At 42.5% G+C, this 14151-nt stretch overlaps 1 protein-coding gene across 1 annotated transcript; it reads left to right on the forward strand.

Moving 5' to 3' along the window:
* Positions 1-5877: 5877 nt before the first annotated feature.
* Positions 5878-14095, forward strand: si:ch211-106h11.3 (CCN family member 1). Its single transcript, XM_067615714.1, has 5 exons — positions 5878-6108; positions 7978-8191; positions 8811-9251; positions 9742-9920; positions 11419-14095. Exons 1-5 carry the CDS (start codon positions 6058-6060, stop codon positions 11722-11724), a joined length of 1191 nt encoding a protein of 396 aa, XP_067471815.1. The 5' UTR covers positions 5878-6057; the 3' UTR covers positions 11725-14095.
* The last annotated feature ends 56 nt before the right edge of the window (positions 14096-14151 follow it).

Genomic DNA, 14151 nt, shown 5'->3' on the forward strand with positions numbered 1-14151 from the left:
TGGAACAGGCTGCATAGCTGTCCATGCTGCACACACACACACACACACACACGCTAAGATAATGACAATGATAAATTATATATGAGTGATAACAGAACAAATTTATTACTATCCACAACTTTTTTATTGCTTTTTTATTGTCAAGGCACAAGCCCAGACAACAATAAAACATACAGTACAGTATAATATTGCAATGTGTCAGTGAACTCACTCCTTGATCCTAGAGATGAACATGGTAGACAAAAAAAAACAACATAAACATATTAATAACAATAACAGAGGTTTTAAAAAAAAACCCCATAGGATACAGCAGAAAAAGGAAGGTAAAAAATAATCAGCCATGCTAGCGGCTCTGTGAGGCTGCACTTGGTATTTAGCTCATAGCACCACTATACCTAAAGTCAGCATGCTAACATGCTCACATGTGACAATTCTAACATGCTGATATTAAGCTGATATAATATTTATCATGCTCACCAACTTAGTATAGCATGTTAGCATCCTTACATCTGCTATTCAGTATTAATAACAAAGTAGCACTAAATACAAAGAACAGCTAAGGGTGATGAGAGTGTTATTAGTTTTGCAGGTATTTGATCATGAACCAAAATACTGGACACATTAAAAGTTTGACCTGATAATGGTGTTAGTAAAACAGCACAGCCTAAACTACAGTCAAAAAGTCATCCAATTCCATTATGGTAATAATAAAAAAATGTAGAAGGAGCTTCAGACTTTTCAAAACTCAAGCTTATTTTTTGTAAAAAAGTGTACTATATCTCTTCTGAAGCAAGACAACAAGTCATCCCATGAACTACATCGTTTTGCTTCCAACGGTTAAATATTGATTAAAGAACTTTTACTTCTTGAGGTCACCAAGCCCTCAGGATAAACATTTAAAGGACAAAGTTTGGGGCTAAGAGGAACCAAATCTACCGATAACTGAAAAATCTTCTCCCAAAAGCAAATTATCTTTGGACACTCCCACTGGCAGTGAAAGACAGACCCCATGTGCAATGTATCTATAATGCATAAGTTTGAAATGTTAGGGTTAAGATAATGCACCATGTTTGGAGTAATACACTGCTGCATACTGCTTATCCACTTAAACTGTAATAATGTCAAATTCACTGTTTGACTTTAGGCCAATGAACAAGCCTCTAACCATTCTTCCTGTTATAGGTTCTCTTGCAAATCATTTCTCTGAGCCTGCAGGATATTGTTTGAGGACTCTTGTATACTTTAAGGGACTGTCCAAAAATTATTGGGGTGGTGAAAGGAGCTGAACCTTATGTTTCACTTTGTAAAAAGTAATGCCCTGCTCAGGGCATGTTTTCTTTTAACCCTCTTCATAGAAATAAGATGCAATACCCTCCCCTCAAAATGGTACAACTTGTATAATCCTGTACCCCAATTTAAACATTATTATCTTATCATATTATATTTTAATGGAATGTTAACTGTGTGCCACCTATGTACACCCTACTCTACCTTCAGCCAAAAGAAAAAAAACTTACGATGCCCTCACACTTTTTTGACCCCCTCACCAGTTCCTTATAAATTTTGTACGGTCCCTTACATAGTGTTTACATATAAATACACCTGTTCCCTTGCATTTAAGGAGTCCAGAGTGATATTTTCTCACGTGGACAGAGGAGGAAGCTTCAGGCTGTTACTTTGGCATAATAAAGCTTTGAAGCTGAAGATGTGTTAAAAAAATTTGTTAGTAGTCCATGTGCAGCTTTAATTTCCTCAAATGACATAAATCCAGTCTCATTAAAGATCAGACACCTTGGCCAAATGGATCCTGTATCCGCTGTACCTGGCCAAAAATCAAAAATCTTAATATTTATGTGTGTTTAGAGGCTGTACCATATAAAGAGTAAGAGTTGTGTCCCCATCTGAGAGAAGTGTCGCGGCAGGTGTGGCAGGGGCTCTCCTGAACAAACACCCCACACCTGTCTTCCTCTCCCCCTCCTCTCTGCTTCCCTTATGTATAAACACACTGTTTTTCAAAGCTTTCCTTACGGTAAGACCACCACTTTTCTGCTTGGCTCACGATGTTGTGCTCCTTGTGGTGAACAACTGGATGTGAAAAGTGAGCCACTTTTGTTCCACTGACCTCACACTGCTATCATGTTCTTCCTCTTGTCTCATTGCCTAATACAGTATTTCCCTGGCTCCATGCATGTGCCTTCAATCACTCTCTCTTTTCTTTTTTACTCCCAGTCTATCATCTCTGTCTTCTTTTGAATTTCCACTGACTTGTTTTTGAACTTTTCGATCTGTTTCTCACCTGCCATTGCTCACCTTTTCCCCCTCTCTCTCCTCTATCATTCCTTTGACTTTTTAATTGGAGTGACAGGGAGGTTTTCCAGTGAACTCTTAAAGCAGACTTGTGTCACTTTAACCATTACGAGTTGACGCTCACTGTCAGCTTAGAATGTAAAGGTCAGCGCACAGGGCAAAAGTTCCCAGTGGCAGTGTCTAGTATCCCCAAGAGCAAATGAATGCCTCTACTTTGGTGTGTTGGAAATTCTGCATGTTTGTTTATTATGTCTAGGATGGAAGCCACTCAGACCAAAGGGGAAAGGAATCACTCTTTGATGAGTAAATGGAACTTTAATATGAATACAACAAATACATTTTTCTCCCTCTGTGTGTGTGTGTGTGTGTGTGTGTGTGTGTGTCGTGAGAGGGTGGGTGTGCGCACACACACACACACACACACACACACACACACACACACACACACACACACAGAGCTTCAGCGAATCCAGTGGTTTTTCTTCCTTCATTTTCTCCATACGTGCTGGGCTTGTTTACGCGGGCCTGTTACATCACCCCACTGACAGAGAGAGATGGATTGTGTGGGAAGAGGATGGAGGTTTGGTGAATACATAATTTTGCTCTCTGTGTAGGCCTCTGTGTGTGTGTATCTGTGGGTGTATGAGCACATACTGTATGTTTATGATGGTGTGTATTAAAGGACCAGTGTGTAAGATTTAATGGCATCTAGCGGAACGGACTTGGCAGAATTGGAATATAATATTCATAAGTATGTTTTAATTAGTGTATAATCACCTGGAAATGAGAACTGTTGCGTTTTCGTTACCTTAGAATGAGCCCTTTATTTCTACATAGGGAGCACGTCCACTGTTGCACCGCCATGTTTCTACAGTAGCCCAGAACGGACAAACCAAACACTGGCTCTAGAGAAGGCCTTTCACATTTTTCACAGGTTGTCAGCCACCATAGGTTTTCCTACACACTTGGAAGGGGGAGGCAGAGGGGTATTCAGTTCATTGTAATGTGTAACCTCACTGCTAGATGCCACTAGATCTGACACACTGGTCCTTTAACCCCAGTTTGTGCCTCTTATGTCTTATCATTACGTTCGAGTCACAGCATCCACTTTTCTCAAAAATAAACACCAGGTAATTTTTGAGAAACCCAGAAGGTCATCTAAAACCTCTCTGTGCTGTTCTGAAGGTATTTTCAAAATCCTAAAAGACTCTCTGAACAATCTGAATGAAAAAATGTTCTGCCTTTTGCACCATAAAACATATTTTCTTCTTGTTTCTCAAGTCACTGTATTTTTTATCTACCTGGAAAATTACTCTCTTTGTACAACACAAAAAAGTACCAGTGCTTTATTTTGTCTGAAAATATGATTTTTTTTGGTTCATTTTGTGCAAACTGAGCAGAGACATATGTCATTTCTGACTTTGTTTGCATTAGGAAACAGTCACAACTAGGGACACAGGTCAAAAATCTTTCTTTTATTGTGCAGACTAAATACTTTTTCATCCAGATGGTTTTAAGAGTCTTCGAGGATTCTGGAAATACCCCCAAAACACATGTAAGTGTTGTTAAATGACTTTCTGTAAAAGTTTTTAATTTTAAGCAGGTTTAATTTGAAAAAATATTTTGCAGGTGCATTGAAAATGTGAATTAAATAAGCTAAACTTTAATCATTTGTTCAAAGTCATCTCAAGAGTTGTTAAAATGTAAAAACTGAATTAAATTTTATTGAACTTGAGAAAACAAATTGAACAAACTCAGAACATTAAGTTCATTCAACAAATCACGTTAACACGTAACAGTAAGATTTGCCTTTTTAATTTACATTCTCAATTAATTGTCAGTTTTTCAACTGCCACAAAGGTCTTGGAGATACATTTATCACCAGTTAGTACAGAGACAACTTGTTACACTGCTTCTAGTACTCCTGTTTATTGGAGGTGGGTGGGGGGAGAGGATGAATGGACACTGTGCAACATGGTTAGCATTGTTTTACTATCATTACTATCAGAAGAAACAACCAGGACTCAGCTCAATATGTATTATGCACAGTGTTTTAAACCCCAAAACACTGCTTACTGGGGAGTCTGACAATATGCTAACTGTGTTTCTTTAAAAACTTAATTTGATATATTTAGTGAACTCAACTCGTCATTTCAAGTCACAAGTTCTGAAGTAGAAATTGAAAACTGTATGATTTTTAATTTTACAGAGTGGGGTTTCAATGATTGCCAAGTATCTATTTTTTAGGAAAATCAAATGCTGAGCTCTGTGACTTGAATGTAATGGTAAAAACATGAGAGGCACAAACTGGTGCTTGCGGAGTGAACTGCTGATATGCAAAAGTTTAGTGTGCTCGCAATATGCAATTGTGTGCATGTTTGTGTAGCACAATCCTGCTGAACGCATCACTCTACATGTGACCATTTGGTAAGTGCAGGGGGTGATTTATAGAGGATGAAGGGGGATGATATCTTCCCTGTTGGCACAAACGACTGCAGGCATCCCTCTGCTTAATGATACATTTTATGGAAACTGCAAGGGAAAACAACAATTTAGCCACCCACAATCCCTCTCAGTGAATTTCAACAAGCAGCCCACTGCGTCACTGGTGAACAGTTTAATGTACTGGTGTGCCTGCGAGTGCATAGATGTGGAATATATATTTAACCCTCTCACATAAAGTATCAGTGTGTATCACTGCGGTGTTAGCCACCAGCTCGGGTACTGTATATGACTGGTTTCCTGTATGCATGTCTGAGGGGATGACAGGAAGATTATCCGGGCAGTCCCCACCTCCGTTCTGCACTCTTCAATAAAAACCCTAAACCAAATGAACTAAATTCTTGTCTGTTTACATGGGTAACTGTATGTGAGTGTGTGTGTGTGTGTGTGTGTGTGTGTGTTTTAGAGAGAGAGAGAGAGAGAGTGGGAGGTGGCCTGGGAACCTCTGAGTAGGTAAAAGGGATGTGGGGGCTAAAGACAGGATATGGAGGAAGGAAAGGAGAATGATGAATTGCACGGGAGATTATCATAATCATTTTCAACATCACTATCACTCAATCATGTAGTTGTACCCAGTTCCACTCTGCTCTCCTTGTGCATGTACTTTATCTCTGCAACTCTTGTCTGAAAGTGTTTTTATAAAGTGCGGGAAGGAAATTCCTAGCTGTTTTCCATGGCTGCCCCCAGTATTAATGTAGCTCAGACTAGCAGCTGAGTATATTTATTTTACTTTTCACAAAGCAGCAGCCGGACAGAGGTATGCGTGTGAAAAGGACTTTAAAGCATCAAAAATATTATTTTCGCTCAAACATAAATAAATAAACACCCAAAAGCCAGGTCCTCTTTGGAATGTAGTAATTCTGAATTTTTATGAATGACTGCATTCATGCTTGGCCCCGCCCCCCACCTGAACCTCAGCTCTCCGTGTTGGAGCTTCACGCCCCGCCCTCCGCGCGCCCTGTTGGGATACCTTGGCCTCGCGCCTGCGTCCTAATTGGTTAAAGGAGGTCCGGGGTGGGCGTGGCTGCCATAAAAAGCAGGGGGCACATATAAAAACAAGCCTCAAACTTTGATCGATGAAAATTTACAAGTGATGGAAGACATTTGAGGATCATTGTGCTAGACGGATTTAATCTTTGTGGACAAAACCCATTGTTCCTGAGCGCGTGGAGGATTTATTTTTCTGAGATATAAATTACTTTTTTTTTTTAAACAATTTATCTTCCTCTATGTGAACTAGCTGGCAGCATGGGGATACTGCTATTATTTGCTGTCCTGCAAGTGGTGACAGTCGGTTTGGTGAGTGTATGAAGTTTATTTTGCTTCATGTAAACACTGAGGAATAAAGACTCACGTGCCTGTACTGTAAGTGCGGCTCCAGCAGATTTGAGCTGCTGTCGTCTGTTAACATTAATATGTAGCTCAGTCTTCCATCCATCTTATTGCTGTCTGATGAAATCAGCTCCTCGCCAGTTCATAACAATGTGACCACTATACACTTACCTTCTGCCTTCATCACTCAATGTTTTATTGTATTGTATGTGCGGGGAATCTGCCCTAACATGTGCTGGTTCCCAAAGTCGGGTTTTGGGACCACCTGAGGACCTCGAGGAGTGTTTCAGGGGGTCCTAAGTAAAATAAAAATCAGGAAAATTAAGGATAAAATGATTTAAACTTTCACACACCCTATTTTCTCTGGTGTAAGAAGTATTCTAATTTTTAAGTAAAAGTAGCAATACTGCAATATAAAAACACTTAAATGGCACTTAGCACGTAAGTATTATTAGCAATAAGTGTCAAAAGTAAAAGAAGCCAGTGTTATACATTACATATATTTTTTTATTATCGGATTATTAGTACTGATGTATTAACGTGTAATTAGTATTTTACTGTTGTAGTTCATCAAAGTGGAGCAATTTTAGCTATTTTAAATACTGTTTGGTAGTTTAATCAATAACATCATGTTTTAGCATCTCATCATGTATTTTGTATGTTAAATCTAAATCTGCAAAGTATCTAAAACTGTTAAATAAATGTAATGGAATAAAAAGTACAATATTTCCCCCTGAACTGCAGTATAGTAGCATGAAATGGAAATACTCAGGTAAAGTAGCTCAAGTTTGTAGTAAAGTACTCGAGTAAATTTACTCAGTTACATTCCACTGCTGCCTATTTCTACCTCCTTATTCACAGCTTAGACACTCATTTCAATCTAAATAAAAAGATGCAACAACAAAAATATGTCCAGGTGGCGCCCACTTGGAACAAACTTGTGTTTATTCGGTCTGTCAGGTTTTGGGAAACTTTTTTGACAATTCACCTTTTTACCAACGATGTCCACATGACACTACAGTAATATTACCCTACAGTTATACCAATGGGGATAAAAATACTCTTCAGGTCAATATGAACTGACTGCTGACTATAAATATCTACAGGAATATTTTGTGATGTTCTGTCAGGGGATGTTTCAAGTGCCGCGCTATATCCAACTATAATGCTAAAAATGGAAAGTTATTGTCACTGAATTGTGTAATGTCACACCCAGCCTTCATACCCACCTGAGACCCCCAACAGTAGGTGAAACCAGAGAGGGAGAATTGCTCCGTGGTTGTATTTAATCTGCAGTGGCACACTGGGACCTGGCCTGGGTTGAGAGAGTGGCAGAGTCAGGAAGGGATCCCTTTGGGTGATCTGACTGTGGACAGTTAGACAGTTCCCTGTGATCTCAATACCTGCTGGGAATTGTTGGAGTGGCTCTGCTGTATGTGTATGTGTGTGTATGTATGTGTAGAAAGAGTGGGGGGGTGGGTGGGAGGGATGAGAAACAAAAGATGTAGGAGCAGGGAGGTGGGGTTTTTTTGGGGTCAGAGAACGTCTCTTTCATCCCTGCTTGCCCGGCGAATGCCAAGCGGAAGGCGACAGAGGGTTACAGATATCCCTGTGGGGCTTGGGACAGTGCTGGGTATTCAGCGAATGTTAAAGCCACACACACTTTGAGGAATTTCTGTGATCTGTGTAACATGAGTCAAACTATTGTCCTGCTTGGTTCCAATGTGACTCCTCCTCACACGGAAACTGTACTGTATGATTTTTTTTTCTCATATTCAGGTTAGTGCACACTAAGCAGTCTCAGCCATGACTGTACTATATGTCCCCCACCTGTAGGTGACTGCAGGCTGTCCAGTGGTATGCGAGTGCCCGGCAGGTCCCCCATCCTGTCCCCCAGGGGTCAGTTCAGTCCCGGATGGCTGCGGCTGCTGCAAGGTGTGCGCCGCCCAGCTCAACCAGGACTGTCACGAAGGGCGGCCCTGCGACCACCATAAAGGCCTGGAGTGCAACTATGGCAATGATGTCGGCCGTACCCACGGCATCTGCAGGGGTATGTACTGTAGCGGAGGAGCAGTGGGGAGGCCGAAAGAGAGCAGGGGACAGACTGGGTACAGAGTTTGGGGTTTAGCTCGGGGTTGAGTGAGGGAATGTGTAACTTCAGGGTGGGGAATTAGGCTTCCGAGCCAAACGGCTGGAGTTTCTCTTTGATAGGGGCTTGAGGTTTGAAGCCTGTGCCACGTTTCAAAAACAGAGCACCTTCAGGAGCTGCGACTGAAAACTGGCCAAGTCCAGGATTTATATAAGTAGTTCAGTGTGTACACAAACAGCCCCATGAAACACACAAACATGCACGCACACACAGAGGTATTTTTATATGTGTGTTTATTTGGGGGTGTTTCTATATAAAGGGGGGTATCCGGGGTGTTGTATGGGGAGTCCCACTGAGGGAGCGAAGGGGAAGGACTGTAAACAAGTCAAAATTCCCTTCTGGTCTAAGAATAGAGCTTGCTTCATAAATCTGGAGATAGTGTTTCAGTCCCTCTCTCTTCTTATGCAGATTAAAGGTGCATTTACATATGAGCCTCTTCTTGTTTATTCGTTCTTCTTGATGCTTCAGAGTTTCCTTTAGATCAATATTTTAACTAACTTGTGTTCTTCCTTCCCCTCAGCGAAGGCAGAAGGCCGCTCCTGCGAATACAACGGAAGGATTTATCAAAATGGCGAGAATTTCCGTGCTGGTTGCAAGCACCAGTGCACCTGCATCGATGGAGCGGTGGGCTGCGTGCCCCTATGCCCCAGCCATGTGCCCCTGGCTTCCCCTTCCTGTCCCACCCCGCAGCTGGTCAAGGTGCCAGGCCAGTGCTGCCTCAGCATCGAGTGCCACAAGGGAACCACCGTTGTGCCCCCAGTGCACCGGCGACCCCAACCTCCAGCTTACCCGCCTTATCCCTTCATTCCGTACCCGGCCTACCCTTACCCAAAGCCATATCCAAAACCTTACCGGAAGCTGTACCCCTACAAACCCAAAAAGGAGAAGGACACCCTGGGCAACGAGCTGGTGGAGGTGGGGCGCAAGTGGGACAAGCCACGTGGACACAAGCACCTGGCGGGTAAGAGAAGGTGCCACGATGTCGCCTCAGAGTGCCGTCTGTTTCCTCTACGCAGTAAAGCATCATGTTTACGTTTTAGCCATTTTAGCCCCCTGACACACAAACGGCCCCACTGTGAGCCTTTCCCTCTGCATCTGCACTTGTGTGTGTGTGTGTGTGTGTGTCAGCATTTATGTGAGGCTTGTTTTCCACTGGCTCCTTGCACACCAGAGGTGCTCTCCCTCGTACACACAGCTCTCACACAGCACATACCTCTGTCACCCAGCTTTCCCCTCTCTGTAATCACCCTCTCTATGCGTCAGTGTTGCCTGTTCAGTGAATGAGGCTAGTGTGCTTTGCATCTCTCGGTGCCTCTCCTTTTCCCTCTCTCTCCCACTGGCCCTTTCCCCCCTAATTTTACTTTTGCTAAACTCTTTCTCCGACTCTCCATGTTTTGCACGATCCGTTGTTGTTCTCCCTCACACGTCCTGTCTTTCGTTCTCTCTCTTAGCGTGGAGGCAGGTGGGAGATCAGTGTGTGGTTCAGACCACCTCCTGGTCCCAGTGTTCTCGGAGCTGCGGGATGGGCGTTTCCTCTCGTGTTACCAATGACAATGCCCGGTGTAAGCTGATCAAGGAGACGCGTCTGTGCAACATTCGGCCCTGCAGCTCCATGTCTATCCCTGTCAAGGTGAGGAATGTGTTTGTGGTGCTTTTAAGATTCTCATAAAGGGGATAAAAGCAGAGCTTCCTCTAATGGCCCACAACCATGCAGTCCAGCCACCATGCTAAATAGATTTAGGAAAGGATTGCTCTCCAGGGGTCAGATTGGTATTAATATCATGGCATGTATACAGCGCCCTGCCCCAGAATCGTTCTGTAGCTGGAACCCTTTCCATCTATTCATGGTTCTGTTGCTGTGTGGGCAACATCCCCAGCAGGATGAAGACAAAGCTGGGGTTAGTAACTTGGGCTGAGTTAACATAAAAACATACATGTAGTGTGTATTTTGAAGGCTGATCCCATGTTTTAAATCAAATATTAAAGCAACTATGCAGCTGTTAACAAAAAATATAACACAACTTTTCAATATGATGATAATATTTGGGCATTAGTGAGTAGTTTAAAATAGTAATACTGCAAATCTAATCTGGTTGTGAGTCTTCTCTGATTTTTCACTGACTCCCGGGGGAACCTCAAAAAGTAACAACAAACAACTGCATCATTTTATCAGATTTGTTTTCATCCCATAATTATAATTAGCTTGGTAAAAATGTATCTTGTTTCTACCCATGCAGACCATGTGTCTGCATGGTTCCAATTTTGCCCTATTTTGCAATTTAAATTTCATTGTAAGAATATTGGTCAGCCCTCAAATCTTTCACACTCCTAAAAATAAAAAATGAAATATCCAAATAGTTAAAAGAAGCCTTTTAATGTCTGGTCAGAATCTCTGAGGAGGGGCTGTACTGAGGGGGTTTCGACTCATGACCTCACTATTTCTAAATTAATTAATTTCTAAGTTGAATTGTTGAAAATCATGTCAGCTGTCCTTTATACATGACACAACAGAAATACATTTACACAGGCTTCAATCCCAGAACTTTTCAGAGATGTGACAGTGAAACAAACTCCCCCCTTAATTTGTCTGCGGGGGTTGTGGGTTTTGGAGCACTCCCACACTGAACCTGCGACACTGTGGCTGTCAGCTGCACTCAGTGGCTCTTTGCTGTGTGATTTAAAGAGCACTCGATTCACCCACTCTGTTGCTCTCTCGCATTTCAAACACAACACCCTCAGGAACATTCTGCCTTCCGCCATCAGCCACTCATGAGGCTGATGGGTTGTTATGCACCTGTTTCACTGTGCTTTCCTAGTGTTTGCAGAGCTGTTGTGGGTGTTAATGTGCATCAGTGTCAATCCTTAACTATTGTTGGCATGCTCCTCTCTCCGGCACTTATCTGTTACTCTGACTTTTATTTTGTTTTTCCCTGTCTCTGTACTCAACTGCATTAACTCTGTTTTTCATGTCTCTGTGCCTGGATAATGAGTTATTTCACGTTGCTGTGATCCTAAAAAGCTTTCACAGGAAAGCAGCGTTCAGCCTGCTCTACATCTCTGCTTAGTGTGTAGCATCGAGGCTGCCAAAGAAAAGATTTTTATTTTCTCTCGTCTTTCTCCCTCCACAGAAAGGAAGGAAGTGCTCTCGTACCCATAAGGCCCCTGAGCCACACCGTCTGTCCTACGCTGGCTGCAGGAGCACTCGCCTGTACAGGCCCAACTACTGTGGTGTGTGTAGGGATGGCCGCTGCTGCTCACCCCGTCGCACACGCACCGCCAGCGTGACCTTCGCCTGCCCTGATGGCGAACGCTTCAACAGGTCCGTGATGTTCATCCAGTCCTGCAAGTGCAGTGACGAGTGCAACCACCTCAATGAGGCCGCCATGCCTCCGCAGCGATGGCTCTACGGAGACACACACAAGTTCATCGACTAGTGGTATCATCCCCCCAACCTACATTCCTTCACAAAAAAAAAAGACTTTTCCTTCCCCCCCTAGCAATCCCCATTATAGAATAGCTGTCCGTAGTGTATCTATGAGTAGACGCAAGCGAGGTGCACACGTCAAAACATCTTTTTTGGAAAATGATTTGGGGAGGAATGGGGAGAAGAAGAATGAATCAGTTGGGCGCATCTCCAACTTGGAAAGAGCAAAGTGACCAGCCCCTGCTTTAGAGTAGATAAAAAGTTGATTCTGGACCGGCCAGACTTCTTCAGACTGCGACAAAATCTTTATGGAAAACGTGGATTTTATCAGCCACCATGTTGCTGCCACGCACCAAATGTCCCTTGAACTCTGAGACTTTCGTTGGGGATGATGGAGCAAAAGCTGCCACACATAAGCCTAACTGTTGGTGACTTCTTTTACTGAGCAACATGTCTGACTAGCTTATAGACAGCTGGTCTGATGTTTCTTTGGAGCCAGATATCAAACCAGTCTGTGCACTCCGATATCTGAGTATTAATAAACCAAATGAAGACTCATGGAGAGGACTTGACAGAAAAGACTGGGATGGTGATAGGAGAAGATGGAGGAGCATCTCAGATGCTCTGAGCTCGTGTCTTTTTATGGTATTTATTCATTGGTATTTATTGTTGAGAAAGACATGATGACAAAGTGGCCTGCCACCAGGGAAGGCGGCGCTGCTATGTTTGGAGCATCAGCGTGGCTGAACGGGGATCTGAGAGGGACAAAACAGCTGAGAGCTGTCAGCCATGGGAGGGAGAGGAGAGCTCCCACAGATCTGGGGCTTGACCCCAGGGTCACATCAGAGGTCACCTTGGTCAGAAAGCCATATCTAATGATGGATGATGAAGGCTACAGAAGAAGAGGCGGTATGTACTGGAAAAAGTCAGAGTTGAACCTGATGGGTTGAGGCTTTGTACGCATTAGTGGGGAATATGTCAAAGGTTGTTTACACAGCTGGACTCATCCCCTGCGTTGCCTCCACAAGAAACTGAGACATTTAGCAAGCACCAGAAGAACAAGCCTGGGATTCTGGCGTCAAGAAGTCGACCGCCTAATTCTGTGCAAATTACAATCCTGACTCTGAGGGGCAGTGAGAGAAAATCAGCCACTTACTGCTATGCTATAAAAATAAAATTTGAAAACTGCGTGTACTGAGGCAAACATGTAATTTGTGACTGGCGGGTGGAACCGCTCTGCTGCCCAATCTGGCCTGTAATCGAGCAGCAAACCGATGCAGGCAAGCTCACTGAAACAAAACAATAACTCATGCTTCTTCGTGTTAAAGTAGTGTCTATTTCTGAAAAATGCTGTGGAAGGCTGTGTTGTCGGTAGACATCACTGTCAGGGACAGAGAAGAGCTTTATGGCCCTGCAGAGGACGGGGCCAAGGCTGCCAGAGGTCAACAAGAACCTGTTTCCAAGGACAGGTTTGAAGGAGGGGAAGACTCTTAAGAACCCAAGCATCGTACTTAACCGGGACGTGGGTTTAAGTTCACGCACCTTACGACAGCTGTCAATCATGACCTAATCTTTTATCTCATGCCAATGTAATACAGAGGGATGAAGAAGTCATTTCAAACTGATTTTCATCTTAACCAAATAAATATTTTACACTGGTGATTCTGAATTATTGAAGCACCAATTTATTATTTCAAAGTTTGTTTTTCTGTTGTGCCATAAAATAGTGGCTTAGATGCTTTTGCAGTTTTCTATGAAACTGCAAAATATTTGCATTTTCTACCATCTCTTGGCTACAATAGGCTTTCTTAGTTAAGAGATTCTGCTGCCTCGAAACCTTACAACCGTGTTAGGAGGTTTTAAACTTTACAGGTGAAAATTGTTTGATAAATGTTTGCCATGTTGCCATTGCTATTTGGCTATGTAGATGCTGTGGTTTTGGTACTGTTTGTCTAGTTTTGTTAAAAGGACACTATAGAGCAGCTATGTACAGATGCGTTGTTACCTTCTTTTGTAGTTGTATCTGCTGTATAAGGGCCAATCCTTTTACTGAGTTATACTGAAGTAGTCCATGTATAGTTTAGCACTGAACGAGGCAAGGTTCAGATCCTTTATGAGCAGTAAGTGCCAATTTGAAAGCATGATGATTGTATGTCTAAAAGTGTACATTAACACCATCTGTAATAATAAAGTCGTGCTTTTTAATAGTATATTTAAAAAAAAAAAAAAAAAAAAAAAGGAATTCACAAAGATGTTAAAATCAATTTAACATGTTTTTCCACAACTACTTCTATTAAAAACCGGTTGGCCAACACACATTTGATTAGGGTTTGGATGAGTTTGTCATTTTAAAGTTTTGAATAAAGACATTTTCACTCCTACACTTGGTGTTGAGCACTTATCAAAGTGATTATTTCCTTATCATGTAGATAAATGA

The sequence above is a fragment of the Thunnus thynnus genome, chromosome 17 (assembly GCF_963924715.1).
Source record: "Thunnus thynnus chromosome 17, fThuThy2.1, whole genome shotgun sequence".
Lineage (NCBI taxonomy): Eukaryota > Metazoa > Chordata > Actinopteri > Scombriformes > Scombridae > Thunnus > Thunnus thynnus.